The sequence below is a fragment of the Entamoeba dispar genome, genomic scaffold (assembly GCF_000209125.1).
Source record: "Entamoeba dispar SAW760 scf_1105229462413 genomic scaffold, whole genome shotgun sequence".
NCBI lineage: Eukaryota > Evosea > Mastigamoebida > Endamoebidae > Entamoeba > Entamoeba dispar.
In genome coordinates, this window is record NW_001855180.1 from 1 (window position 1) to 9,839 (window position 9,839).

Below are 9,839 nucleotides of genomic sequence, written 5' to 3' on the forward strand. Positions count from 1 at the left end.
TTATATGTATTATATATTAATGACCTTAAAATAACTAATGAAATAAAAAAATGAATTGAAATAATACATCAAAAAATAAATGATACAATTGAATCAATATTAAAATAAACATAAATAAATGTTGAGTGCTAAAGAAATATGAGTATCCCATATATCATGAATACTATACCATTAGTAGATAAAAAAACATATATATAAATATTTAAGAGTTTATCAAATTACAAGAAATGATGAATTAGGATGTATAGAGAAAACAATTAACAATATAAAAGAATTATTAGAATAAATAAAAGAAATGATAATAAAAGAATTATATTAATAGAATAAATACAGAAATAATACCCAAATTTAATATGATTCTGTTGTTAAATGAACAATTATGAAATTAAATGAAGTAGATAAAATAATATGAAAATGATTAAAAGAAATATAATATGTACAGGAATGTGTACCAATAGATTATATATAAATCAAAATAATATGGAGACTGATTAAAGAGTGTAAAGTATGAATAATAAAATAATAAGAAAAATATGTATTTCACAATGAAAAGATGTGATAAAATAGGAAGTATGATAAAAGTAAATGAAAAAAAGAAAAGAATATAGAACAGATTGTATAAATCATTTTGTAAAAGAATAAATAAAAAAGAAATTAAAAATGAATGAGGAAGAAGAAAAAAGAAAGACAAAAAGAAAATAATAAAAGATATAAAAGATAAATTTCAAGAAGAATATATCAAGAACTGGAGAAATAAGAATGAAATTTTAAAATGATTTGAAGATAAATTGACAAATAAAATAAAAAAATTAATGTTAATGAAGGCATTATATAAATAAAGAAAAAGTAACAAATATCGGAATAATGAAAGTAATATGAACACATGAATCAAAATATGCAATGTATAGTATTTGTAATAAAATAACAATAAATCATATCCTTCTCAATTGTATAATCACTAAAAAAAATCACAGATGAATAAACATAATAAATTGAATATATACTGAGTAGTTTAAAGATTAAACAAGAAATATGTACAAACGAAGAAATACAAAAGAAGAAATTAATCTAAGAAAAGAAGAGTTATGAAAAAAAGAAGAAAAAAATAAAATACTTATGATTTTGAATCAAGAAATAATAAATAAAAATGAAAATTCAATAAAAGACCATATATTTATGTAAGATATTTAAAGAAGAGAAAAGCACTAATCATAGATATGAACATAGTAAGGTATAAGAATATAAGTAAGGCATCAATAATTTAATAAAATAATAAATTATATTTAATTCATTTTTAATTTAATTTTATATTAAAGTAATTTAATCATTCTTTTATTTATTCATTTTCTTTTTCTTTGTTTATTTCATTACATTCTTTATTTTACTTCTTTATTCATCTCATTCTTCTTTATTCTTTTGAATTTTATTCTTTCTTTTATTCATGTTTACTTTATTTCTTAATCCATTTCATTGATTTTTATTTAAATTAACCATAATGAAATTTAAATCATTTGATTTTTGTATTTTATTTCAAATAACTAAATACTGAATTAGTGTTACCACTGTCTCAATTACATCACTACACAGTCTGATGATTCTTTGTTAGATTTCTTTTCTGTTATAATTCTGCTACTAATTTCAGTAGGTTCACCACAAATAAATTCTCCATTATATTTTATTTTCTTAAATCTTATATATTTTATTATTTTATATGTTATAGTATCTTTTGTTTCTTCTATTATTTCATCTTCTTCTTCTTTTTCTTCATATTCAATGCCTTTAAATTCGCCTATTAATTTATTGATTTCTTCTTTATCAATTGATGGTAATCCTCTTGCCCATTTGAGTAATTTTTCTATTTCTTTTTCTGATCTTGTATTATCATCATCTTCTTCTGATTTTGTATTATAATCTTCTTCTTCTGGTTGTGAATCTACAAAATACATTGGAATATTAATATTTTCATTTGTTTTATTTGTTTGTTTAATAAATTTAATTATTTCTTCTTTGATTTTATTTTTCTCAATTTTAGCTTTTTCAATTCTCCTTTCTGAGAGATCATTATAACATTTAGTCCATACAATACATACATGTTTCCAAATATCTTTAAATTCGAAAATATCATATATAAATTTAATAATATATTTAAGATTGGTAGAAAATCTAAGATTATTATAATCCATTGTTAATACAATTCCTTGTAATCCTGTAGCTTTAACACAATTGAAAATAGTTTGAATATTTTTACTGTCAAAACCACTAGTATCATTAAGACCAGGAGTATCAACAACAAATATATCACTTCTATCACCTTCTCCAAAATATCCAACAGCATCTTTTGTTTCTGAATTTAGACTATCACAACCCTTAAAAACATTCTTCTTTAAAATAAAATTACCTAATGAACTTTTACCAACACCTGTTTCTCCAATTAAAAGTAATTTAGTTTGTTTCAATCCTTTTATACTCATTGTTTATTTTTTAGTTAAAACAACTTTAAATATTATCTCTATTTGATCATCAATAAATTTTGTATTTGTAGAATGACGTTTGTTATTTAAAGATATTTAGAATGTTTTTAATTGTTTTCATTCATATTTTATTTATTTAAATATACACCTTTCATATTATTTTCATTTCAAGTGGTGTTATCATTTTATATTTACGTTTTATTAACGTATATGATTATGTAAATTTGTAGAATTTCTTTATTATATCCTTTTATTTAAAACTAGTTGAAATATTATTCAAAAACAAATGAATAATTTTAGTAGCATATTAACTTAACTTATTTTATTACAAATTTAATTTGAAGTTGTACTAAAATCTATAAACATTATTTAAAGATTGATAATCAATTTATAATACGAATATAAAAAATGAGATGTTGGTTAGAATAAAGCATTCACCAATTTTAATTGTATCTTTTGTTAACACATTCATTTTTTATTCTCATTTTCATATACAAATAAACAAATTAATCGAATCTTTATTTTAATAAAAACAAAACATTATTTTAAAAATAGTTAATTAGGATTTCGTTAATATTACTTGTTTAATGCTGAACAAGAATTCACCATAATGAAATAGCTTTACCAACAAAATATATAATTGTGCCTACTGCTATTACTGCAGTTGCTGCTACTACAATTCTTGTTGGTACTGTTAATGGTATATCTGATGTTGTTGTGATTTCATTACTTTCAACTTTTATAATTTTCCAATTACCATACCTAATTTCTCCATTACAATAAATTCTTATTTCTCTTTTCATGTGTTTGAGTTGTGTTATTATATATTTCCCATTATTTCCCATTGACTCTGTTTGTTCTTTTTCTTCTGTGATTATTTTATATTCAACTACCTCGATGTTAATAGGAGTTAATTTACTGCCCCATTTTATTAACCTTTCTATTTCATTTTCTGACCTGATGTTATTACCTTCTTCATCTGGTTGAGAATCTACATAATACATTTGAACATCAACACTCCCTTCTGTTCCTGTTGGTTCTTTAGTAAGTTTCAATAATTCTGGAAGAAATTTATTTTTTTTATTTTTCTTTTGCATTTCTAATTGGTCTTGTGAGAAAAAATAGTAGCACTTATTCCATACAATACATACATGTCCCCAAAAATCTTTAAATGGGAAAACATTACTTAATATCTGAATCATTATTTTCAGATTGTTGGAAATTGTATTTATGCTATAGTTCAAAACAATAACAATTCCTTGTATTCCTCCTTGTTCTTTAACAAAATTAACCATATCATTCAAAAACCTTTCATTAAATTCTCTTGATTCTTGAAGACTGGGTGTGTCAATAACAAATACATTATTTCTATCATACCCTCCATAATCTCCATTCACCTCTGTTGTTTCAGGGTTTGGACTATCACTAACCATAAAAACATTCTTCTTTAAAATAAAATTACCAAGTGAACTTTTACCATTACCTGTTTCTCCAATTAAAAGTAATTTAATTGGTTTTCTTTCTTGTCCAGTCATTTATATTTTCTAGTTATCCTTTCTTTAAATGTTAGAATTATGTTATTCATGAAATGTTATTTATAAATGATGTTTGTCGTTTATTTAATGTAAAACAAATATTTATCGTATTTAAAATGATAAAACATACCCCCTTTTATATTTATAAATAATTTAATATTGAATAAATTTAGAATGGTCAATGATAAATAACTACATTTAAATGAATAATGAGATAATAAGAAAAAATTCACACAACCAATATAGTAAATATTGTTTAAATTAAACAATCACAAATGCACAACAAGTTCATCACTATTCAATATTTGCTTATTTTTTCATAATGTTATTTCTCAAATTGAATTAATAAAAACTTTAATATTGTATTTTGAAGTTTTTTTTCATTATATTCCATTAATCAAATCAAAAATACAAATCGTTTATATTGTTTAATTAATTTTCAATTATTTGGTATCAGTTATCTTTTTTTTATCATCACCAAGGAGTTTTTTGCCAATAAAACCAAAAATAGTACCACCACCGATAGCACCAACAACACCACCACCGATAGCACCAACACCAGCAGCAGCACCAGCAGCAACATTAATAACAGCACCAGCAGCAACAGCAGCACCAATACCACCACCAATACCACCACCAACAACAGCACCAACAACAACGCCTAATACTATAACACCTACAACAATCCAATTACTCTTTTTTGGTTTCTTATTAGATTTTTTTTCTGTTATAGTTCTACTACTGGTTTCAGTAATTTCACCATAAATAAATTCTTCATTATACTTTATTTTCTTAGGTCTTATATATTTTGTTATTTTATATGTTATAGTATCTTTTGTTTCTTCTATTATTTCACGTTCTTCTTTTTCTTCATATTCAATCTCTTTAAATTCATTTATTGATTTATTTATTTCTTCTTTATCAATTAATTTTAATTTTTTTGCCCATTCGATTAATTTTTTTATTTCTTTTTCTGATCTTGTACTATCATCTTTTTCTGATCTTGTATCATCATCTTTTTCTGATCTTGTACTATCAACACTATCAAGTAATTGTGAATCTACGTAATACATTGGAATATCTTTTTCAATATCAATATTTTCATTTATTTTATTTGTTTGTTTAATAAATTTAATTATTTCTTCTTTAAATTTTTTTTTCTCAATTTTAGAGTTTTCAATCATAAATGATGGGAAACAATCATAGCATCTAGTCCATACAATACATACATGTTTCCAAATATCTTCAAATTGGAAAACATCAGATATAACTTTAACAAGATGTTTAAGACTATGAGAAAATCTAGGATTATTAAAATCCATTGTCAATACAATTCCTTGTAATCCTGTTTTTTTAACACATTCAATAATATTTTGAATATTTATATTATCAAAATTATTAGAATCATTAAGACCAGGAGTATCAACAACAAATACATCACTTCTATCACCTTTTCCAGAACACTCATCAGTCTTTTTTGTAACTGAGTTTGGACTCTCACAAGCCATAAAAACATTCTTCTTTAAAATAAAATTACCCAATGAACTTTTACCAGTACCTGTTTCTCCAATCAAAAGTAGTTTAGTTTGTTTTGATCCTTCTGTACTCATTGATAATAATCAGATGTTTTGATTTATTTAAATACCATCGGTTTTATATGAAATGATGTTTGTTGTTTTATAAATAGAAATTGAGTAAAAATAATCACAAATAAGAGTTTTATGATAAAATTATTTTATTTAAGTTGTTAATTTGTTTTTGTTGAAAATAATACATAATTTGTTGATTTTTAATTCCTTATGTAAAAATATATCGTAAATGACATTTGACTTTAACAAGAAAAAACTACGTAATGCTTACATTGTTAACGAATAAAAAATATTATGTTATTTTTTGACAAACATTTTAAAAAATCTAAAAAATAAATTAAAAATAGTTCTTATTTAAAATCAAATTTATTTTTGTTTGTTGATTAAAATAGCATTTTTATTTCAACAAGAATACTTTTCCTTCTTTTTCAAAATAACAATCTCTTTATTCATTTTTATTAATTTCTTTATTCATAAAAATATTTCAAATTCAAATGATAATTAATTAAATAATTTTAATTTCAATAACAGATGTTCATCTCTTTCAATTTGATAATGGTTGTGATAAAATGAATTATTATAAAACAGATAAAATGAAATGAGTAATAATCATTTTTATTTTCATGAAATGAATAAAATTCACATTGTATTAAGTATGTTTAATAAAACATTAATTTGTAATGATGAAAAGTAAAATGATGTAAATAAACCATATATTAGGCACTGGAATAATTTATTTTATTTTTAATAATAAATCACAACTTCATCTGATTATAATCTATATAATACTTTTGAATATCAGTTATTTTGATTATCTTATTGTTTAATAGTAAATTCAATTAATCTTCTTTAAATTATATTTTTCACTTTTATATTTTTATTATATTCACAATATATTTGTTCACAATATAAAAACATGTTACAATTTCAAATATTGACATTTCTTAATCTATAGAAAATGAAGATGTGATATACTTCATTGAATTAAAATAAATTGAAAGAAGTACTCTTTAATCTGAGTATTGTAAATATTAAATACAAAAATATAATGAATAAATTATTGGTCATTTCAGTAATTAAACAAAGTGATAATGAAATTAATAAAAAGAATAGTAATACAATAAAAATAAATAATGGTTAATTCTAATTGAATATAAATAAATATTAATGAAAATCATAAATATACAATACTCAAGTTAATTAATTATTTTTAATTAACTGATATCATATTTTCTATGATAATTGTGAAAAATCATTTATTGATTTTATTATTGTATATTATTCTTTTGATATTTATTATCATTTCTCTTTCTGATGAATATTCTGAATATTCTTCTTCTTTTTCTATCTTTTCTATTATTGTTTTAATATATTTTTCTTCTTTAATTTCTTTATATCTCCATCTTTTGTGTTTATTTTGTTTTCTTCTTTATTTCCTTTTATAATTTTATTATTTATTATTATTCATTTTCTTCTTTTTCTTCTGTTGTTATTCTATTAATTTCTTTATTTTCTTCTATTCTATTGTTTGTTCTTATAGTATTTATTATTCTTATTTTTATCTTATCGTTTTCTTTTTTAATATTTCCATATGTTATTTCTGTATTTTCTATGATAAGAATTGGTGTTTCTATGTTATATTCTTCTGAATGTATTCTTTCAATTATATGATATTTCCGTATGATTTGTACATTATTTAATCTTCCAAGTTTTGTTGAATTTTCTATTCTTCTTTCATTTCCTTGACTTGTTCCATTAGGAATACAAAAGATTGTTCTTTCATTTTCTCCTTTCTTTTCTACTTCTTTCTTAATATTATTGAATATCATTGTTAATTTACTTTCTGGTTTAATCATCATTTCTACTCCTTTAATATTTTCTTTTCTAATTTTCACATTCTTCTTATCATTGGAAATGATTTCTTCAATTATTTTCTTTTCTTCTTCTTTTAAATATTTCATTCTATCAATTCTTTCATATTCATTTCCATCATACAAATACATATCCATTTCATCATATTCAATATCAATTATCGTTGTTATTGTTTTACGTTTCATCTTTTATTTATTTTTAAGTTCATTTAATTTTTATTTTTATAACATTTTAATAGTTTAATAATATGTTTATTATATTATTTTATCATTTCATACATCACAAAAATAAAGTAATAAGAATGAAATGATAATTATCTATTTATTCATTGATTTTAAAAGATATGAAATAATATTCTGATTAAAATGGTAAACACAAAACAGAAGAATTGCAATGATAATATATTTCATTTAATTTGAATAACTTGATTAGATAATAAATTAAATAAAATGATTAAGTTTATTTCATTACTCTCATTTATCATTTTATCATAACTTTGATAAACTGAAAAGTATAAAATTCATATTATCATTATTTGAATGATTAACATATAAGGCTACGAAAAAAAGGAAATAAGAGAAAAAGGAAGAGAAATGATGAAAAAGAAGGATATGAAAGAAAAAGTGAAATTAAGAAGTAGAAGAAGATGAAAAGAATAAAAGTAGAATGTTGAGATTATAAAATGAAAGAAGATAAAAAAGAATAATTCAAAATGAGAAAATAAATGATGAAAATAATGATGAAATAATGGATGTATTTTTTTATTATAGAAATTAGAAATATGCAATAAAAAATGTTTAATTTATTGATGTAAATTATTTATCATTATTTTATTTATGCAATTTATTTTATTCTTTTTTATTTTTATAATTTTTATTTATATATATAATTTTTTCTCTTTTTTTCTTTTTAATATATTGATTATTTTATTTTATTATTTATTATTCTTTTATTTATTTTTCTCTATTCTTTTATTTGTTCTTTCTTATTATATTTATGAAATATTTCAATATTATAAAATAATTTTATTATTTAATTATTTAAATGATTTATATTAAAATGAATTTATTTTATATTTTATTGTTTTCTTTTATCTTTATTTTATATTTTAATAATTTCTTTAATATTATCATTTTATATTATTATTATCTTTATTCTTTCTTATTTTTATAATTTATTATTATTATTGTATTTTTCATTTCTTATTTTATTTTAATTTATTATTATGTTTATTTATATTTCTTTTCTTTCTTATTATTATTCTTTATTCTTATTATTTATTTTATTTATTTATTTATTTTCATTTGATTCTTATTTTCATTTCTTGTTTTGATTATTTTGATTTGATTTAATTTTAATTTTTATTATTATTATATTTTTGATTATTCTTATTTATTTATCATTTATTTATTATTTGTTTTTATTATTATCATTTGATTTATATTTATTATTTATTTCTTTTATTATCTTTCTTAATAAATCTTTATTCTTTATTCTTTATATTATATTCTTATTTCTTATTATTTATTTTTGATTTTAAATGATTGTTTCAATATTCATCATTTTATTTATATCTATTATCTTAATATTATATCATTAAATTATATCATTAAATATTAAATAATCAATGTGATATAACAAAATAATTTAAATAATATATCATTATAAAATGAAATGATTAATAAATGATTTCATTATAAATATTAAATTCATGAAATAATGAATAATATAATACAAAATGATAAATAAAAATAAAAATGATAATAATAATAAATAATAATACAAAATATAAATAATAATAATACAAAAAATGATATAATACAAATATATTAATCAAATTAATATATAAATAAAAATAAATAATAATAATAAACAAAGAATAAAAATGAATATATTTCTTATTAAACAATCGAATGAATAAAATAAATAAAAAATATAAATAATAACAGAATAAGAATAAATTCAAAAAGGAATATATATAATAAATAAAAATAATAAAAACATACATTTAAAAAGAAATAAAAAAATAAAATATAATAAACATAAAATAATAAAAGAATAATAAGAAAAGATAAAATAAATAATAAAAATAAATAAATAATAAAATAATAAACATAATATTTATATTAATAAAATACTAATTAATATAATTAATAAAATCAAATATAACATATATAAAAGATAAATATGATAAATAAGAATAAAATAAACACAAAAAATAAGAAATAAAATAAATAACAAAAATACAAAAACAAATATATTCAAATAAAAAATAAAATAATATAAAAAAGAAGAGAAAAGAATAAAAATATAATATATAATCAAATATAAATATTATATGATTAATATATAATATGTAATATATAATATAT

The 9,839-nt window shown here is 19.3% G+C and overlaps 4 protein-coding genes across 4 annotated transcripts, besides 39 other annotated features; all 4 read right to left on the minus strand.

The window, feature by feature from the left end:
- Window positions 1-2: 2 nt before the first annotated feature.
- Window positions 3-1,254: a repeat region.
- Window positions 1,255-1,257: 3 nt separating this feature from the next.
- Window positions 1,258-1,325: a microsatellite.
- Window positions 1,278-1,456: a microsatellite.
- Window positions 1,457-1,571: 115 nt separating this feature from the next.
- On the minus strand, window positions 1,572-2,471 carry EDI_185310 (uncharacterized protein; the record flags this gene model as incomplete). The annotated part of the gene is made up of 1 exon (XM_001739784.1): window positions 1,572-2,471. The coding sequence occupies one exon, from the start codon at window positions 2,469-2,471 to the stop codon at window positions 1,572-1,574; it is 900 nt and encodes a 299-aa protein (XP_001739836.1).
- Window positions 1,668-1,771: a microsatellite.
- Window positions 1,950-2,002: a sequence feature (AT_rich).
- Window positions 2,116-2,149: a sequence feature (AT_rich).
- Window positions 2,472-2,594: 123 nt separating the features above from the next.
- Window positions 2,595-2,616: a sequence feature (AT_rich).
- Window positions 2,617-2,988: 372 nt separating this feature from the next.
- Window positions 2,989-3,033: a sequence feature (AT_rich).
- A 40-nt stretch (window positions 3,034-3,073) lies between these two features.
- On the minus strand, window positions 3,074-4,006 carry EDI_185320 (uncharacterized protein; the record flags this gene model as incomplete). The annotated part of the gene is made up of 1 exon (XM_001739785.1): window positions 3,074-4,006. One exon carries the CDS (start codon window positions 4,004-4,006, stop codon window positions 3,074-3,076), a length of 933 nt encoding a protein of 310 aa, XP_001739837.1.
- Window positions 3,539-3,559: a sequence feature (AT_rich).
- A 134-nt stretch (window positions 4,007-4,140) lies between the features above and the next one.
- Window positions 4,141-4,178: a sequence feature (AT_rich).
- A 271-nt stretch (window positions 4,179-4,449) lies between these two features.
- Window positions 4,450-5,616, minus strand: EDI_185330 (uncharacterized protein; the record flags this gene model as incomplete). The annotated part of the gene is made up of 1 exon (XM_001739786.1): window positions 4,450-5,616. One exon carries the CDS (start codon window positions 5,614-5,616, stop codon window positions 4,450-4,452), a length of 1,167 nt encoding a protein of 388 aa, XP_001739838.1.
- Window positions 4,555-4,618: a microsatellite.
- Window positions 4,620-4,691: a microsatellite.
- Window positions 4,780-4,948: a microsatellite.
- Window positions 4,896-4,977: a microsatellite.
- Window positions 5,101-5,166: a sequence feature (AT_rich).
- Window positions 5,371-5,407: a sequence feature (AT_rich).
- A 260-nt stretch (window positions 5,617-5,876) lies between the features above and the next one.
- Window positions 5,877-5,969: a sequence feature (AT_rich).
- A 77-nt stretch (window positions 5,970-6,046) lies between these two features.
- Window positions 6,047-6,117: a sequence feature (AT_rich).
- A 205-nt stretch (window positions 6,118-6,322) lies between these two features.
- Window positions 6,323-6,351: a sequence feature (AT_rich).
- A 92-nt stretch (window positions 6,352-6,443) lies between these two features.
- Window positions 6,444-6,482: a sequence feature (AT_rich).
- Window positions 6,483-6,620: 138 nt separating this feature from the next.
- Window positions 6,621-6,783: a microsatellite.
- An 8-nt stretch (window positions 6,784-6,791) lies between these two features.
- Window positions 6,792-6,813: a sequence feature (AT_rich).
- Window positions 6,814-6,850: 37 nt separating this feature from the next.
- Window positions 6,851-6,984: a microsatellite.
- Window positions 6,938-7,121: a microsatellite.
- Window positions 6,986-7,160: a microsatellite.
- EDI_185340 (uncharacterized protein) lies at window positions 7,056-7,652 on the minus strand (the record flags this gene model as incomplete). The annotated part of the gene is made up of 1 exon (XM_001739787.1): window positions 7,056-7,652. One exon carries the CDS (start codon window positions 7,650-7,652, stop codon window positions 7,056-7,058), a length of 597 nt encoding a protein of 198 aa, XP_001739839.1.
- Window positions 7,625-7,692: a microsatellite.
- Window positions 7,693-7,695: 3 nt separating this feature from the next.
- Window positions 7,696-7,735: a sequence feature (AT_rich).
- A 293-nt stretch (window positions 7,736-8,028) lies between these two features.
- Window positions 8,029-8,195: a microsatellite.
- A 97-nt stretch (window positions 8,196-8,292) lies between these two features.
- Window positions 8,293-8,463: a microsatellite.
- Window positions 8,464-8,466: 3 nt separating this feature from the next.
- Window positions 8,467-8,528: a sequence feature (AT_rich).
- A 3-nt stretch (window positions 8,529-8,531) lies between these two features.
- Window positions 8,532-8,635: a microsatellite.
- Window positions 8,626-8,802: a microsatellite.
- Window positions 8,803-8,814: 12 nt separating this feature from the next.
- Window positions 8,815-9,006: a microsatellite.
- A 44-nt stretch (window positions 9,007-9,050) lies between these two features.
- Window positions 9,051-9,201: a microsatellite.
- A 1-nt stretch (window position 9,202) lies between these two features.
- Window positions 9,203-9,361: a microsatellite.
- An 8-nt stretch (window positions 9,362-9,369) lies between these two features.
- Window positions 9,370-9,475: a microsatellite.
- A 1-nt stretch (window position 9,476) lies between these two features.
- Window positions 9,477-9,576: a microsatellite.
- Window positions 9,577-9,595: 19 nt separating this feature from the next.
- Window positions 9,596-9,775: a microsatellite.
- Window positions 9,776-9,839: a sequence feature (AT_rich).